Below are 16,211 nucleotides of genomic sequence, written 5' to 3' on the forward strand. Positions count from 1 at the left end.
AAAAATCTTTTTTAAAATTTGTCATGTACTTTTTCTTCAAACCTCTCTCTGTTGCAGCTCTCAGCTGCCCTCCAAACAGCCAGTATTCACTCTGTGCTGATCTCTGCTCCACTCACTGTGCTGGGATCACCGACTCCAGAATATGCCCTGGGACGTGCGCAGAGGGCTGCCAGTGTGATGACGGGTTCTTCTTTGATGGCTTTGGCTGCGTCTCGGTGGAGACCTGCGGGTGCAATGACAATGGAACATATTATAAGGTGCTTTTCCCTAAAGGAGATAGTGTTGCATTGCTTTGAACAAGTGCAAGGTAGGAAGTTCCCTCTTCAGATATTTAAAGGGCTATTAAACCAGGAGTGGAGAACCTTAGCACTAAAGGCTAAATGTGGCCCTCCAGGCTTCTCTATCTGCCCCTCTGGACTATATCCAGGACACTCCCCTCCCCCAGGCCACACCCCCTCACTGGCCCTGCTTCATGCCTTTCTTGAGTGTTTTTGCCTGCTAGAAGTTGTCCTTGAACTCATAATGCCTCTCTCTTGTCTGGATGGAGGATAGAAAGGAATGTGTGGGTGGGTGGGTGGGTGGGAGCTAGACTACTGTACAAATGTGAAATTAGTTTATATTTAAATTCCACCCACTTTTGCCCTGGCCCTGCCCACCTCTGGCATGTGGCCCTCAGAACATTGCCCAGAAGGGAATGTGGCCCTCAGAGGTTCATTCTGATGAGACACATTTATTTTCTGTTACTCTGGAGGGCTGAACACAAACCAATAGGTTCAAATTCCGAGAGAAAAAATGATGTAGCCTAAACATTTGGAAGAACATGATGATGGCACAAAGGTAGTGGTTGCTCCTTCATTAGAGGTTTTTAAGCAGAGTCTGGGTGGCCACCTATCAGGGAGGCTGTAGCAATGAATTTCCTGCCTTGGCAGGGAGTTGAACTAGGTGACCTATGAGGTACCTTCCAGTTGTATGACTGAGCCTAGCCCAGTTTTGTATTCTTCATGCAGTGGCTATCCAAGGTCTTGTATCACATAAGCACCAGGCATTGGCAAACAGTAAACAGAACTCAGTAGTAGTAGTAGTAGTTTATTTATACCCCACCCATCTGGCTGGGTTTCCCCAGCCACTCTGGGCAGCTCACAACAGAATATTAAAAATACGACAAAACATCAAACATTAAAAACTTCCCAATACAAGGCTGCCTTCAGGTGTCTTATAAAAGTTAGATAGTTGTTTATTTCCTTGACATCTGATGGGAGGGTGTTCCACAGGGCAGGTGCCACTACCAAGGAGGCCCTCTGCCTGGTCCCTGTAACATTACTTCTCACAGTGAGGGAACTGCCAGAAGGCCCTTGGTGCTGGACCTCGGTGTCTGGGCTGAATGATGAGGTTGGAGACACTCCTCCAGGTATACTGGGCCAAGGCCATTTAGTAGTTGGCTAGATATTCTCTTATCTTCCAGAAGAAGGCAGACTCTAAGCTGCAAATGGCTACATTGGCACTGAGATTGGGGAAATAGCACCCCTTTAGGATTGCTACTATTTTCTTGCAGGTTCCACTCATGGATGGTTCATTTCTCCTCCTCCACCACTGAATCTCTGGCCCAAAGTCACCCAGTGAGCTTAATGACCAAGTGGAGGTTTGAACCCTGGTCTCCCAGGTCCTGGTCAAACATTCTAATCACTACATTAGCATATTGTACCCATAATATATCTATACATGGGAGCCTAGATTCTTGAGTACTCTTTCTAGAATGATCTGCAAGAGGGGGTAGTGATATTGCAGGTAGAGCACATATGGTTTGGGAACCTGTTCCTCAGTCTGGCCTTCACGTAACTGAAATATGTGCTTACCAGTAAAGGCTATGGTGGTTGGTCATTTAATGGTTTGCTTTCCCCTTGGCAAATGCGCCGGCAGCCCCATGAGAAGGTCCTGCTGAATGAATGCCAACAAATCTGCAGCTGCATCCCAGGCCGGGGAGTCACCTGCGAGTCACACAGCTGCACCAGCGATGAGGCCTGCGAGGTCCAGGATGGGGTCATGAGCTGCGTCAATAAAGGTGAGAGGCTGGATGCATTTTCAGAAGGACAATTTGAGGACCTGGCTGACCCAGGTCTCAGCTAGGGAAGGGGTGGGGGGGTGTCAATTTAGTTTGCATTCTAAGATGAAACTACTTAACCCACACATCCTGAAACAACATGCAAACTGAAACAAAGCCATCCTTTCATGTCCAGTCTTCTCTGAATTTTGCAATGCAGTCCTCCAGGGAAGCCTTAGAAGTAAGCCGCTTTTCCACAATTGTGCCCAAAGTGGTCCAAAATGAACAACACTAAATATAACCATTAAAAATAAGCATATTTAGAACAATTAAAAATGGTCATAATGTAAAGAAGCACAGAGAATGAGTGAATAATAATATATATTATGTGCAATGGAAAGACGTTATCCTAGATTTACAGCTTGAACCTAGAAATGTGTACGGAATGCATACAAATAGGTAAAATGTATGTAAAATGCATGTATAGTACTGCAGAAATATTACACGGCATGCAAAAATAGTAGGGGAAATTACTTGCAAAATTGTGCATATTAAGCAAACTTGCATAAATAGGTACATACTGGGGAAAATGTACACTAGCATGCTGGTTCATGAGGGCTTCTTAAGAAAAATCATAAACTGGAAAACAATTTAAGATTGGAAATATGAGAAACTGAGAAAAACTGAAATTGACAGATCTGCCCCTCCCTAGTCTCAGCTCCCATCAGGACTGCTGCATGCAGAGTAATAAATGTAGCACTTGGCAAGATGAAGGCTGTGGTGATGGAAACACTGAGCATCCATTGGGGAGTTGCCATTGAATGCATACCTTAATGTGTTCTGGGATTGCGTGTCTGTCTTTCACATGTTTATGCCCATAGGGCACTGTTTTATGTGGATTGCCTTTCAGAACATCTGGCTCTGATCATAGAAGTTCTGGTTAACTTCTGGAGCAGTCCCAAAACACAACCATCTGTACACATACACTCACAAGTCATTGAAATGGACCGGGGCTGTCACCATAGGGCGTCATGTGTTCAACGACCATGCGCTGATGTACACCTCTTTTGCCAAAGGCTTCTGCTCCTGCATCGAGCCCACAATGGTTCCTTTCTTTCATTTTAGATCCTTGCAAAGCCTTAAGGTGCCGGACCAAGGAGACGTGCAAGCTGGAGGATGGCAGAGCAACATGCGTCCCAAATTACAATGAGACCTGCTGGGGCTGGGGAGACCCGCACTACCACACTTTCGACGGGAAGGACTTTGACTTCCAGGGCACCTGCACCTACACAATTGCCAAGTATTGCAGCAATGACACCACCTTGGTGCCGTTCACGGTGGAGGCAAAGAATGATCACCGGGGGAGCCAGACCATGTCCTATGTGAGACAGGCCAATATCTATGTGTACGGGCAGAGCATCTCCATCCGCAGGAAGGAAGTGGGCAGAATCCGGGTGAGTCTTTGCAGTGGTGTCTTAGAATTACAGAACTGTGGAGTTGAGAAGGATCCCAAGGGGAATCTACATACATCAGGACATGCTACAGAGGAGAAAAGCCCCCTGGGGTGTTCCTGATAGTGAACTTGAGAGACAGATGTGACCCTGCAAGCCTATCCATTGGGCCCTCGGGACTCTTCCCAGAACATACACTTTCCCGGCAACACTTCCTTTTGCTTAGGCACACACACTAGTGTGGAAATTTGGGGGAATAAAATTATGCTGGGAAAATGAGAAACGGAGAGAAACAAAGACCAACATATTTGCCCAACCCTAGCATGGAAAAATAAATGCTATATTCACTGAATTTTATATGGGTGTATGAATGAATATGGATGTATGAATGTGATAGGACGTCGTAATACAGATACAGCAAACAATCAATTTGACATATTAAATAAACAAATATAAATGCAAAAAAATCCCTGATTATTATTCAGTGCTTTATTTTCTGGGCTACTCAAGGGTATGCAGTACCGGCAGCTTTCCCCCCTCCAGGAGGGGTGTTTATGACAGGGACTGGAGAACAGTTAAGGGATGTGTGCCAAGGATGCTCATGTAAAGGGCAGTTTTGCAGGCAGTGGGAGACAGTGTCAGGGTCCTAAGCTGGCAATCGAGGGCGCTATTTGAGAAACTAGTGTACTGACGACTTTCTCTCCCCTGCCTACAGTTGAACGGTATCATCACAAGCCTGCCTGTAACTTTAGAAGACGGGAAGCTGTGGCTCTTCCAGAGTGGCTTAAACGCTGTGCTGCAAACCAACTTTGGCCTGGTGGTGACTTTCGACTGGAGCATGATCCTGGAGATCACTTTGCCCAGCAGCTACTACGGCACCATCTGCGGCCTCTGCGGGAATTTCAACCAAAACCCAGATGATGAGATGGTGACACCCGCAGGCCACAAGCCTGCTTCTGAGGTGGAGTGGGCTAAGAGCTGGAAGGTGAACGACCGTGACCCTTTCTGCTGGGACGTCTGCGATGGGAACTGCCCGACGTGTGAAGAGAGCCAACGGCAGCTCTTTGGAAGCGAGGAGTTCTGCGGGCTTCTCACCCAGCTGGGAGAGGGACCCTTCCGCGAATGCCATGACAAGCTGAGCCCCGACAACTTCTTTGACAGCTGCCTCTATGACGTCTGCCTCAACCACGGGGCCAAAAACATCCTGTGCAAAGCGCTGGAAGCTTATGCTACTGACTGTCGCAAGGAAGGCGTGGTCATCCACGAATGGAGAGCACGGAGCGGCTGCGGTGAGAATGAGTCAGGGAGGGAAGCAGCTCCCCTGCATTGTGCTCCCAGTCCTCAAATGCTGATCCCCAACAAAGTTTCATTGGTCTGCTTTGCTAAGCTAGACCATGGCTAAGCATGAAAGAACAAACGTGCAGGCTTGCAGAGTGTGTGTTGGGGGGAATCATGGCTGCTTTGTTCCCCGCACAGCCCTGCAGCTGCTGCCATGCTACCCAAGACTCAGCCATGGTTTGGTTTAGTGCTAAGTCATAATAATAATAATAATAATAATAATAATAATAATAATAATAAATATTTATACCCCGCCCATCTGGCTGGGTTTCCCCAGCCACTCTGGGCGGCTGCCAACAGAATATTAAAGTACAATAGTCTATTAAACATTAAAAGCTTCCCTAAACAGGGCTGCCTTCAGATGTCTTCTAAAAGTCTGGTAGTTGTTTTTCTCTTTGACATCTGGTGGGAGGGCATTCCACAGGGTGGGTACCACTACCGAGAAGGTCCTCTGCCTGGTTCCCTGTAACTTGGCTTCTCGCAGCGAGGGAACCGCCAGAAGGCCTTCGGCTCTGGACCTCAGTGTCCGGGCAAAACGATGGGGTGGAGAAGCTCCTTCAGGTATACTGAATCTCTGCTCATGCTCTGTCTCATGCGACTCACAGTTTCCTCGAGTGAGAGGTGGGGGCTGTACAAATTTCATATTGAAATGCATTTTTAACATACGTTTCATTACAAAATACATATCGAAATGCATATATTCTCAACATATGCATTCTAATTGTATTCTAATATATCTGTATTTTAAAACAAATTATGTTAATTTTTTTTGAGCCAAAAACGAACTCAAAATTTGAAGATTGAAATCTGAAGGATCATTTTGTTCTGCTCTGCACGTAGTTATGGTAGGAGTGGACCAGGTCAGTTTCCAAAGAAGTCGCAGAAACTGAATCTCTGGACACTTTCTAGTGAAGGGGAGTCAGTTATCTCTCTCTCCTAGCTGTTCCCCGCTCGGCTCTGCCCAGCTGTTGTTCTCTGAACTATGCCCCTCTGCAAACCAATTCTCTAAATCTATACAGCTCCACTGTTCCTGGGGAGCTTCTGTCAGGAGCAGCAAGAGGGGAAGGTTCCCACCATTCCTCATCAGAGCTGTAATCCTCAGTCTGGTCTCTGACACCTAGGTTAGTCAGTGGTAGATGGCCATGAGGTGGCAGTGCTGGTACTTGATCTCTCCTTTTGTTGCAAAGTCTTTGTTGCTTTGCCCTCTTTCAGCTTTGTTGTGCCCTGAGAATAGCCACTATGAGGCCTGTGGAAACGCCTGCCCAGCCAGCTGCTCTGACCGATCTGCTCCTTCGACATGTGATAAGCCCTGCGTGGAAACCTGCCAGTGTGACCAAGGCTATGTGCTCAGCACTGACAAGTGCGTCCCCGTGAAGAGCTGTGGCTGCACTCACAATGGCCTCTACTACAAGCCAGAGGAGGAGTTCTGGGCCGATGAAACCTGTGGCTCTCGCTGCAGGTGTGATCCCAGCCTGGGCATGGTGGTGTGCAGTCCAGCCAGCTGCAAGGCTAGCGAAAGGTGCATGACGGTGGATGGCATCCGGGGCTGCCACCCCATCAGCTATGCCACTTGCGCAGCAACTGGGGACCATCACTACACCACCTTTGATGGGAAGAGATATGACTTTTCGGGCACTTGCATCTATCAGCTGGTTGGGCTCTGCTCCAAGGACCCAACTCTCACTCCGTTCACCATCTCGATCCAGAACAGCCAAGGCAGTAAGACGATGCCTTTCTCTTCTGTGGTTACCTTGGACATTTACAACAAAACCGTTACGATCAGCCAGGAGCACCCTCACACAATCAAGGTATCGGGGACATAGGGAGAAGAAATTGTATGGGATAGTGCAGGCATAGGGACCCTGTGGCCCTCCAGATGTCATTGGGATGCAATTCCTTTAGGAATTGATTTAGGCACTAGGAGAAGATATATTGTTTAGCTACTATCTTTCCTTGCTCACGAGAGTGAGATCAGCAGTGCACTATCCTTTGCAGCTTAAACTTGGAAGCAAAGGCAAGGTAGGTTTAACCTCCTCGAAACAATGATCCAGGATGCTTTAAGGCAGACTGGATTTCCCCTGGTATTACCCCTTTTCTCCCCCTTAAAAATAATAGCTGCACATAGACATTGTTTTTGTGAAGAAGCAAAAGTAGTATTTACTTACATACATAATCTAGGTCTTAAAGCAGCAGCTACAGTAGCAAAGTAAAGGCAGCCATAAACATAGGGAATTGCCTCAAATTAAGTCAGATCAATTGACCCCTCTAGCTCAGTACTGTTGATACTGACTGGTATCAGTGGCCTAGGTTTTCAGAAAAGTTTTCACACTCACCCTGCAAGTCACATGGAAGTGTCAGGGATTGAACCTAGGATCATCTGCATGCAAGACATAAGTCATAATAATAATATTATTCCACAAAACACCTAAGGCCCTTCCCCCAAGCATAGGCTGTGACATATTTAGTTCATTTAGAAGCACATAATTGTAAAGTTGGAAGAGACCACAAGGAGGATCTAGTCCAACCCCCTTGCAATGCAGGAATCTTTTACCCAATGTGGGGCTCAAACCCACAACCCTAAGATTAAGAGTCACATTATCTACTGACTGAGCTATCCCTCATGGACAATATTCCTGTATCCAAACCTTAACAACCCTCACAACTCCACACAATTACTCATTATCTCCCCTATTCTCCAGTCAGCATGAGCAATGCTTGTGGTAGTGAGAAATGAAGCTCAACAACATCTGAAGTGCCATGGGTTCCTCCTTCCCAGCAACAGACCTTTTGGTCAAGTTCTTAATCCACCCTCCTCTATCACCTTCTTTGGGTTGGCAGGCTATATTTTGGCACCTTGGCAACATTTTCTCTGTCTCCTCTAGGTGGATGGAGTATTTGTGGATTTGCCCTTCTACCACGAAGATAAGGTGAAGGCCTACATCAGCGGAGCCCATGTCCTTGTAATAACCAACTTTGATCTGACCGTGACCTTTGGCTGGAACAGACTGGTCCACGTCACTGTTCCCAAGAGTTACCGCAACGCGCTTTGTGGCCTCTGTGGCAATGACAACCAGGACTCCAGTGATGATCTGATCATGAAGGGCGGGAGCCCAGCAGCCAATGTCAACCAGTTTGCAGAGAGCTGGAAGATAGGTGAGATCCCTGGTTGTGGGAATGGATGCACCAGCAACTGCCCTGTGTGTGAAGAAGTACAGAAACAAACCTACAAGGAGGACCGGCACTGTGGGATCCTCATCAGAAAGGATGGGCCATTCAAGCAGTGCCACAAAGTTATAGATGCAACAGCCTACTTCGAGGATTGTGTTGTTGATGTCTGCCGATACAAGGGACACCATGAGACTCTCTGCAGTGCCATCAGTGCTTACGTGACAGCCTGCCAAGCTCAAGGCATCCAGATCGGGCAATGGCGATCAGCCTCCCTATGCAGTAAGTATTGGATCTGCTTCAACAGGGTAGCACTTATCTAAATTGGGCTACAGTGATTTTTAAAATTGCTGCTAGCATGCAGAGTTTGTGCTGCGGTGCTTTGATTGTTCTCAAGCTAACTTTTTAGACTATCACGGAGTGTGGTTGTATTTAATGGGGAATCATGCTTGGAGTAGACCCATTGGAATCAATGGGCTTCTCATATTCAGAGTAGACCCATTGGAATTGATGGGCTTATATAACCAGTTGAGTGGGTTGTATCTAACTTACTCAGAGTAAATCCACTAGAAATAATGGACCTGACTTAGTCAGGTTTCGGTTTACTCAGAGTAGAACTGGCATTGGGTACAACCCATTGATATTATTGAGTTTATTCTGTGTATGACTTAGTTCGATACCACCTAATATTCTGAATTAGCCTTTAGATGGGTTATTTACATTATTCCGAAGAACATTTTCTAAAAATGCAGTTTATACGTTTACTAAACTTAAATTTGTGGGTGAAACAACCAGCCAAACCATGGTTCCCAGCAACACTAGGGGCCAGTAATAGGTGGGGCAAACATAGAATCATGGAATTGTAGTGTGTGAAGGAACCCCAAGGTTCATCTATTCCAAGCCCTGGCAATGCAGGAACAATACACTGCACATACATTTTAGCCTAAAATCAGGCTGGCAAAGTTGGGAAGGGGATTATTAAAATTAAACTAATTCAGATGATTTTGTGTGTGTGCCTGACAGAACAGAAAGTCCTGGCTGATTCCACCTGGCTAAGATAACACCTAGCATTGAAACCCCCTACCCCACCCCGTCTTTTCCTCCTCAGCTGTTCATGGTCTCTGATGTTTCCTTTCAGGTCCTTCCTGCCCCCGTAACTCCCGCTATGATCTCTGTGGCAATGGCTGCCCTGTCACCTGCCATGGCCTCTCGGCTCCAGATGGGTGTCAAATGTCCTGCAAAGAGGGCTGCTACTGCAATGCTGGGTTTGTCCTGAGCGGAGACCAGTGCGTCCCTGTCGGGGACTGTGGCTGTGTGTACCAAGGCAAGTACTACAAGAAGGGAGACAGTTTTGTCCCCAGCGCCTCCTGCCACGAAAGATGCCGCTGCGGAGACAACGGAGCTGTGGAGTGTCAGAAGGTCTCCTGTGGGGCCCAAGAGGAGTGCAGGGTGGAGAACGGCATCCAAGGCTGCCACTCCATCAGCTGCGGCAAATGCAGCGTGGCTGGAGGAACCCAGTACCTTACCTTTGATGGACAGACCTTCAATTTCTTCGGCTCCTGCACTTACACCTTGGCCAAAGTCTGCAGCAAGAATCCCGAGCTTGCACACTTTTCCGTGGTGGTGGAGAATGAGGGGTCAGGCAACAGTGAAGTTGTGCCAAAGATGGTTGTTGTCACTGTGCATGGTTACGCCATCAGCCTTGTGAAAGGAATGACCTGGAAGGTTCTGGTAGGTATCTTGTTCTGTTCATCTGCTAGAAGTTGTCTCCTTCTTGTCCACATACGAACATCATACAGAGACACTATGTGAAAGTCTCCCACTTCCTTGTGGCACTGCTACCTTTCCACTGTGCACTGCTGATCTTCCGTCATTAATTTCCCCCAGGTCTGAAAGGTCTGTAGCCAAGTCCAAGAAATATTGGACATAGGGAACTGTTTTACACTGAGTCAGACCATCAGTCTATTTAGTTCATTATTGTCTACACAAGGCATAGGCAAACTCGGCCCTCCAGATGTTTCGGGACTACAACTCCCATCATCCCTAGCTAACAGGGCCCCTAGTGGTCAGGCATGATGGGAACTGTAGTCTCAAAACATCTGGAGGTCCAAGTTTGGCTATGCCTGGTCTACACTGATGGCCAGCAGGTCTACCTCGAGACTGAACCTGGGACCTTTTGCATGCAAAGTAGATGCTCTGCCACTGAGCTACTATGGAGAACTTGTATGGAATATCCACCAGGCTGGGCTGTCTCCAGGTTTGAGGGGGGCCTTGAACAAAGTTCCTTCTGGTTGGTCCCCTCCCCTATAGGAAGGAGAAGCAGCAGACAGTAACATCCCAAGCACCATCTGGTGTCTGGTTTTAGCTGCCATTTATATTTCCCAAAATGCTTCGAAGTGACGCTAAGATGGCAGTTCACACACGCAACTGCTCAGCACTGACTGGTGCACAGGAATGCTTAAAAAGGTGTCCCAAGGCATGCACCAGTAGATCTCATGACCCCAACATCTGCCCAATACTTCAGAGTACTGATGCTGGTCCTGTCACCAACGTAAAGGTTCAGCGTATGGTTCTTAACTATTTCTCCATCCAGCATTGCAGGTTACAGCAGGATAAGAGGAAGTGTGAGTGAATCAGGTTTCCCATTTCTGTATTCTTGGTGTATTTTATTTATTTATTTATTTAACAGTATACCGCTTGATCAGCTAAAACTTCTAAGCGGTTTATGTAACGCAATATAAAATACCGGTTCAAATCAAACATTAGAGACAAGTGGGCATAAAATGTGTCAACATATAGATAAAATCAGCAATTTGAAAACAGATGTAAATTTTTAAAAATGCATGTTTTAAAAATTACATGCCTGGGTAGACTTGGCTAAGCTGTAGATTTCTTTAACATGATTTGTGTACTGCTCAGTTATCAGAGCAGTTTACATCAAACAATGCAAAGCACTCACTGAGACAAAATCAAATGAAATCAAATGTCTACATCAAATTTATCAAGGTATGAATAGAACCAGCAATTTAAAAACAATTACACATTTACAAAATGACATGCTGCAATGTACAAAGTGGTAACTGCTGCTCTTGCATCTCCTTATTAGATGTTCAAATTTGTACAAACAGGGAGGCCTGGGGCAGGAAGTCCCCACACTTCGACTGACTCGCTTGTGCTTCCCTCCCTGCTGTATCCTAGAAATACATGAACTGGCACCATTGTTTGTCTTCATTCTAATAAAACGGCCCATGTACTTTTCTTTTCTTTTCTCTTCTGTCTGATCTGCATAGGTGGATGGAGAGATGCACGCCCTGCCGCTGGTGATAGACAGGAGAGACGTTTGGGTAAATCAGGAGGGGAAGAATATTGTCCTGCAGACAGATTTTGGCCTAAAGGTCCTCTATGATTCCTCCCGCTACATTCTGGTATCTGTTCCCAGCGTGTACCAAGGTCAGATGTGTGGCCTTTGTGGCAACTTCAACAGTGACAGGAGCGACGAATTCCAACTGCCCGATGAGAAGAGCACTGGGAATGTGACAGAGTTTGGGGCGTCCTGGAAAGTAGAGCTCAATAATGTCGGCTGTTCAGATGGCTGCGGGAAGAAATGTCCCTTGTGTGATGCTGCAGAGACAAAGCCGTACCAGGTTGAGAGCTCTTGTGGGCTGATCCAAGCCACGTCAGGCCCCTTCAGCGATTGTCATTCCCTGGTAAAGCCGACTGAGTACTATAACCATTGCCTCCATGGCATGTGTGCTGCCCATGGGGCAAAGGACATCCTCTGCCAGAGCCTCCAGGCCTATGTTGCTGTGTGCCAAGCAGCTGGAGCAAACATCAAGGCGTGGAGGACGGCCTCCTTCTGCCGTAAGTTTATATGTGGATCTGCTTCTCCGTTGGTGGTAAGCATATGCTATAGGCCTGCAGCGTTTTATGGTTCCTCAGCTTTTTCTGCAGTTCTGGACCCCATGCAGGTCCCCTCTCTGTTCATGCTTTCTGGGTTTTCCACCACCCTCCTTCCTGATAGGCAGTGTGGTGCAGTGGTTAGAGCATAGAACTACGGCTGGAGAGGTGCAGGCTCATATCCTAATTCAGCAAAACAAACAAACAAAACTCATTGAACAGCTTTGGGCCAATCACTTTATTTAACCCTCCAGCCCCACACACTGCCCTTAGGCTTGTTTCCTGCCCTATCTCTCTCTAGCTCCTAGGGATGGAGGGGAAATTCAATTCAGTTTGCATTTAAAGGCAAAGCTACCTACTTCACACTTTCCATTAACAGTGCACAAACTGAAACAAACTTTGCTCTCCTCTGAATTTTGCTATGCAGTTCTCCAGCCAAGTAATGTGGACAAAAATACACATACTGTGGTTGGGCATGCATTTATTTATTTTTTAAAAAAATGCATATGATGGTAAAAATAGCATCTAGAAATGCACCGTATTGTGGGAATTTGCTTTGTGAAAGAAGAAAAAGTAGTGCAGATTTTGGAGAAATTTGCCTTAAAATACTGATGAAATTAAACAAGGACTTTTTAAAAAAGAAAAGAAAAGTTCCAAATTGATATGGAAATGAGCAGAACTGAATTTAATATAGGGGGCGGGAATGACAAATTGAGAGAAATAGATTGGTAGATTTACCCATCCCTACTAGTCTCCAGCCAGCTCAGCCAATGGCAGAGGGGGTTTTCCGCTTCCTCCGTCCTTCACAGACAACATTCTGACAGTTCAGCCAATCACGACCAGCAGCTTCACTCCCACCAAATCCCTTAACATATTACATTTTTAATAATAATAATAATTTTTAAAATTTGTATACTACTCTTCATCCACAAATCTCAGGGCAGTTCACAACATAAAAATACAATACAAAAGGACAAAATACATGATAAAAACAAGAACAAAACCCCCCAAACCAATAACTTCCTCCCCACCACCACCAATGGAGAAGGTAATGGAGGTTGCTCAGTTGCCATTACTCCTTCCATTGAATTGTCCCTTGATATCCTCCTTGCGTGCATGAGAATCAAGGGAACTTTTCATGGCAATCAAATCTTTGTGTTTCCTTTCTCTCTGCAGCCCTTGCTTGCCCTGCCAACAGTCAATATGAGCTGTGCACCAGGTCTTGTGACCTTACATGCGCAGGCCTTTCTGTCCCCACCCTGTGCACCAAGAAATGCTTTGAAGGCTGCCAGTGCATTGCTGGCTTCGTGTCTGATGGGGAAACCTGCGTGCCGATGGAAAGGTGTGGCTGTGTGCATGATGGGTACTACATCAAGGTGTGTCCAATATATTCCTCTTTCCTTTTTATTTAATAAATTTATTTATTTGGCTTTTCAGATTAAAACTTTACAGTCACATGTCTCCAATGGGCAGGCTCTTCCCCGGACGCCAACTCTCAGGCCCCAGACTCTCAGCCTGGCACCCCTGAGAGCCTGGCACCTGGGTGCCCCGCCCCCCTGGCACCTATGGTTAAGACGGCCCTGTGTCCAACATGAAAACAAGATTCCAGGGAATCTCTTGGCCTCCCCTCTTCCCCTTTGTGGGTCCTATTGTTAATCATTTCCTCCTGCATCTTTTATAATAATCAAAAATGTTTATCTCTCCATTGTATCCAAAAACTTACCATTAAGCTACAAGTGATATTCCAATCCTACTAATGATTTTAACTGTTTAAAATTTACATGACAAAAGCTAGAGCTGTTCAGAAAATCTCTCTATCTCATCCAACTTTCGTAGAACCATTTCCCCTGTGACAATATTCGGGGAAGGAGGATTTTCATCTGTTTTGGAGGGAGAGGAGGAAATATCAGGGCATGTCAGAGGGTTGGCTTACCTTTGCTTGTTTTTAGACAAGTTGACCAAAGGCATACCCTCCAAAACTTTGAAGCCCAAATCTGGGATGCCATCTTTCCAGACACTGTCTTCCCAATTTTTATCTTGACAGCATGGTGGCCATTTTGGTTTTTTTCACTTCCGGGCATTGCAGAATATAGCTAGGTCAAAAGTATCAGCCCAGTTCTAGTCAAAAGTTTGATGACCTTACCTTTTCCTATCAGTTCAAAAGCTGCTATTGATCAGACCAGTGCAAATAATCAACTTGCATGTCTGGGGATTCCCCTGTAGGCTGAAGAAAGCATCGTCTCCAAGGATTGCTCTGAAAAATGCACCTGCCATGCCTCAGGCCGGCTCACCTGTGAAGAATTCACCTGCAAGAAAGGAGAGGCATGTGCCCTCAGGAACGGTGTGCGAGTCTGTGTGAAGCAGGAAGGCCAGTGTACCCTCACCTCAGGAGCCCAGCTCACCACCTTTGATGGTGCCTCGGGGGAAATACTCTACAGCGGTGCCTATGAAGTGGCTTCTCTCTGTGACATCCACGCCCATGCCTGGTTCCGAGTGGTGGTGGATGTCAAGGAGTGCAGTGATGGGGACGTGATGGCTGGGGCTGCAGTCTATGTCTTTTTCCAAGATGCCTTCATTGCCATCAACAAGAACAAGGAGGCTTGGGTAAGAAGCCCTGACTTGATCCTTCTGGTCATGTCGGTTGGTGCCTCTGCCCACAACCTGGTTTGGGGTTCTGACTCCCAACTCAAAGACTCGTGAGCTAAGCAACCTTGATATGTGCCATGTTCTCTTTCTCTGTCTGTGTGCTCCAGGTGAATGGACAGCCAGTGAAACTCCCAGTGACTGTCTCTGAAGTTGTGTCTGTGAGCTTCTCCCAGGATGTGGTTGCAATCAGCCATGGGGCTGGTCTTCAGGTTCTCTATGGACTCAGAGGAGAAGTGACAGTGAAGGTCAAAGACAGCCTGGCGGGCAAGCTTTGTGCATCCTGTGGAAACTTCAATGGTGACAGCTCTGATGACCTGATACTACCCAATGGGAAGGTTGTGACGAACATCGCTGAGGTTATTGATGCTTGGAAAGCCAGAGACTTTATTGGCTGGTGAGTCACTTCGCAGTTGTTCCAGTGCTCTGTTTCCTAACCTAGACATTTGCTTGGAAATGGCAGACCTGTCATCTAATTGAGAAAGAGTTTTGAAGGCTCAGCTCTTTCCTTCCAACCCCTAACCCCCTTTTCGGGCACAACGGTAACCATGAAAACTAATATTAAAATCCAGTTTAAATGGCATGTCTTCTTGTCCCAAATCATCCTTGGGAATGGTAATTTTGTGAGGGAGCTCAGAACTCTTTGTTAGATTTCTGGAACTGGGATTCCCACTGGGTAATTGGCTAATTAATGATGGCTGAATAGAACTCAAAGCGCCTTTGATGCATTGAGTAGGCTTACACTTAGGATAGCCTTCCCTAACCTGGTGCCTCCCAGACATTTTAAACTATCACCCCTAACTAGCATCGCCAATAGTCAGAGAATTTGAAAGTTGTAGTCCAACAATCTCTAGAGGTTGGGGAAAGGCTGCCTTGGGAGCTTGAGAGGCAGGTTCCAAACACTGTCTTTGGCTGACCCACTCCTTGGACTAGCCATCAATGACAAGCCAAATTATGTTTGAAATGGCTAAAAATAGAACAAAAATGCTCTCTCAACCTGCAGTTTTCCAGGCACTGCCATGTGAGCTTAACTGCACCAGGAAACATTCACCCAGGTGTCTTCCTGGTTTTAGACTTGACTGTCAGATCTTGACTACTAAAGGCTAAACCACGTATGACATGGGAGATTTTTACTTTAAAGAAGCCTCTGTTTTGTTGACACACCCATTTATTTCCTAGTTGGGGCCATCACCTATGCTGCTATTCCTATTCCTAGATGGGGCCATCACCTATGCTGCTATTAGGCCTGTGGTGAAAGATATATAGGTGCTTTCATGATGTCTGCAGTGTAGGGCAGGCGTAGTGATTTAGATTTGGATTAAACAGTTTAGGAATAAAGAGCTAATGCCCCATCCTTCCCAGTAGCATTGCCCTAGTCAAAAAATAAAATCAAACTTTTTTATTAAAAAAATATGTCTAGACAAAGGTCTTTCATTCCACCTGCTATCTGATCCTTGTAACTGAGGTTGCCAAGGATTGAACCTGAGACCTTCTTGTATGCAAAGCTAGTGCTCTGTCACTAAGCCAGGGGTGGGGAATTGGTGAGCATCCAGATGTTATTGAACTCCAGCTCCCATCAGCCCCAGACAGCAAAGCTAATGACCTAGGATAATGGAAGCTGATGTCCCGTAACAACTGAAGATCCGCAGTTTCCAAACTCATCCACTAAACCATGGTCC

At 46.3% G+C, this 16,211-nt stretch overlaps 1 protein-coding gene across 1 annotated transcript in view; it reads left to right on the forward strand.

The window, feature by feature from the left end:
- Positions 1–16,211, forward strand: part of LOC309375085 (IgGFc-binding protein-like) — a gene marked incomplete at its 5' end in the record, with an annotated part of 29,034 nt that overhangs the window by 12,453 nt on the left and 370 nt on the right. The window contains 11 exons of the mRNA XM_081920468.1: positions 58–257; positions 1,918–2,059; positions 3,164–3,492; positions 4,205–4,778; positions 6,040–6,635; positions 7,710–8,274; positions 9,131–9,723; positions 11,283–11,853; positions 13,066–13,265; positions 14,113–14,493; positions 14,643–14,929. Of these exons, the coding sequence (XP_081776594.1) occupies positions 58–257; positions 1,918–2,059; positions 3,164–3,492; positions 4,205–4,778; positions 6,040–6,635; positions 7,710–8,274; positions 9,131–9,723; positions 11,283–11,853; positions 13,066–13,265; positions 14,113–14,493; positions 14,643–14,929 (4,438 nt within the window). The remainder of the gene's footprint in view (positions 1–57; positions 258–1,917; positions 2,060–3,163; positions 3,493–4,204; positions 4,779–6,039; positions 6,636–7,709; positions 8,275–9,130; positions 9,724–11,282; positions 11,854–13,065; positions 13,266–14,112; positions 14,494–14,642; positions 14,930–16,211) is intronic.

Source organism: Podarcis melisellensis (assembly GCF_964234715.1).
Source record: "Podarcis melisellensis genome assembly, chromosome: 8".
Taxonomy (NCBI): Eukaryota; Metazoa; Chordata; class Lepidosauria; order Squamata; family Lacertidae; genus Podarcis; species Podarcis melisellensis.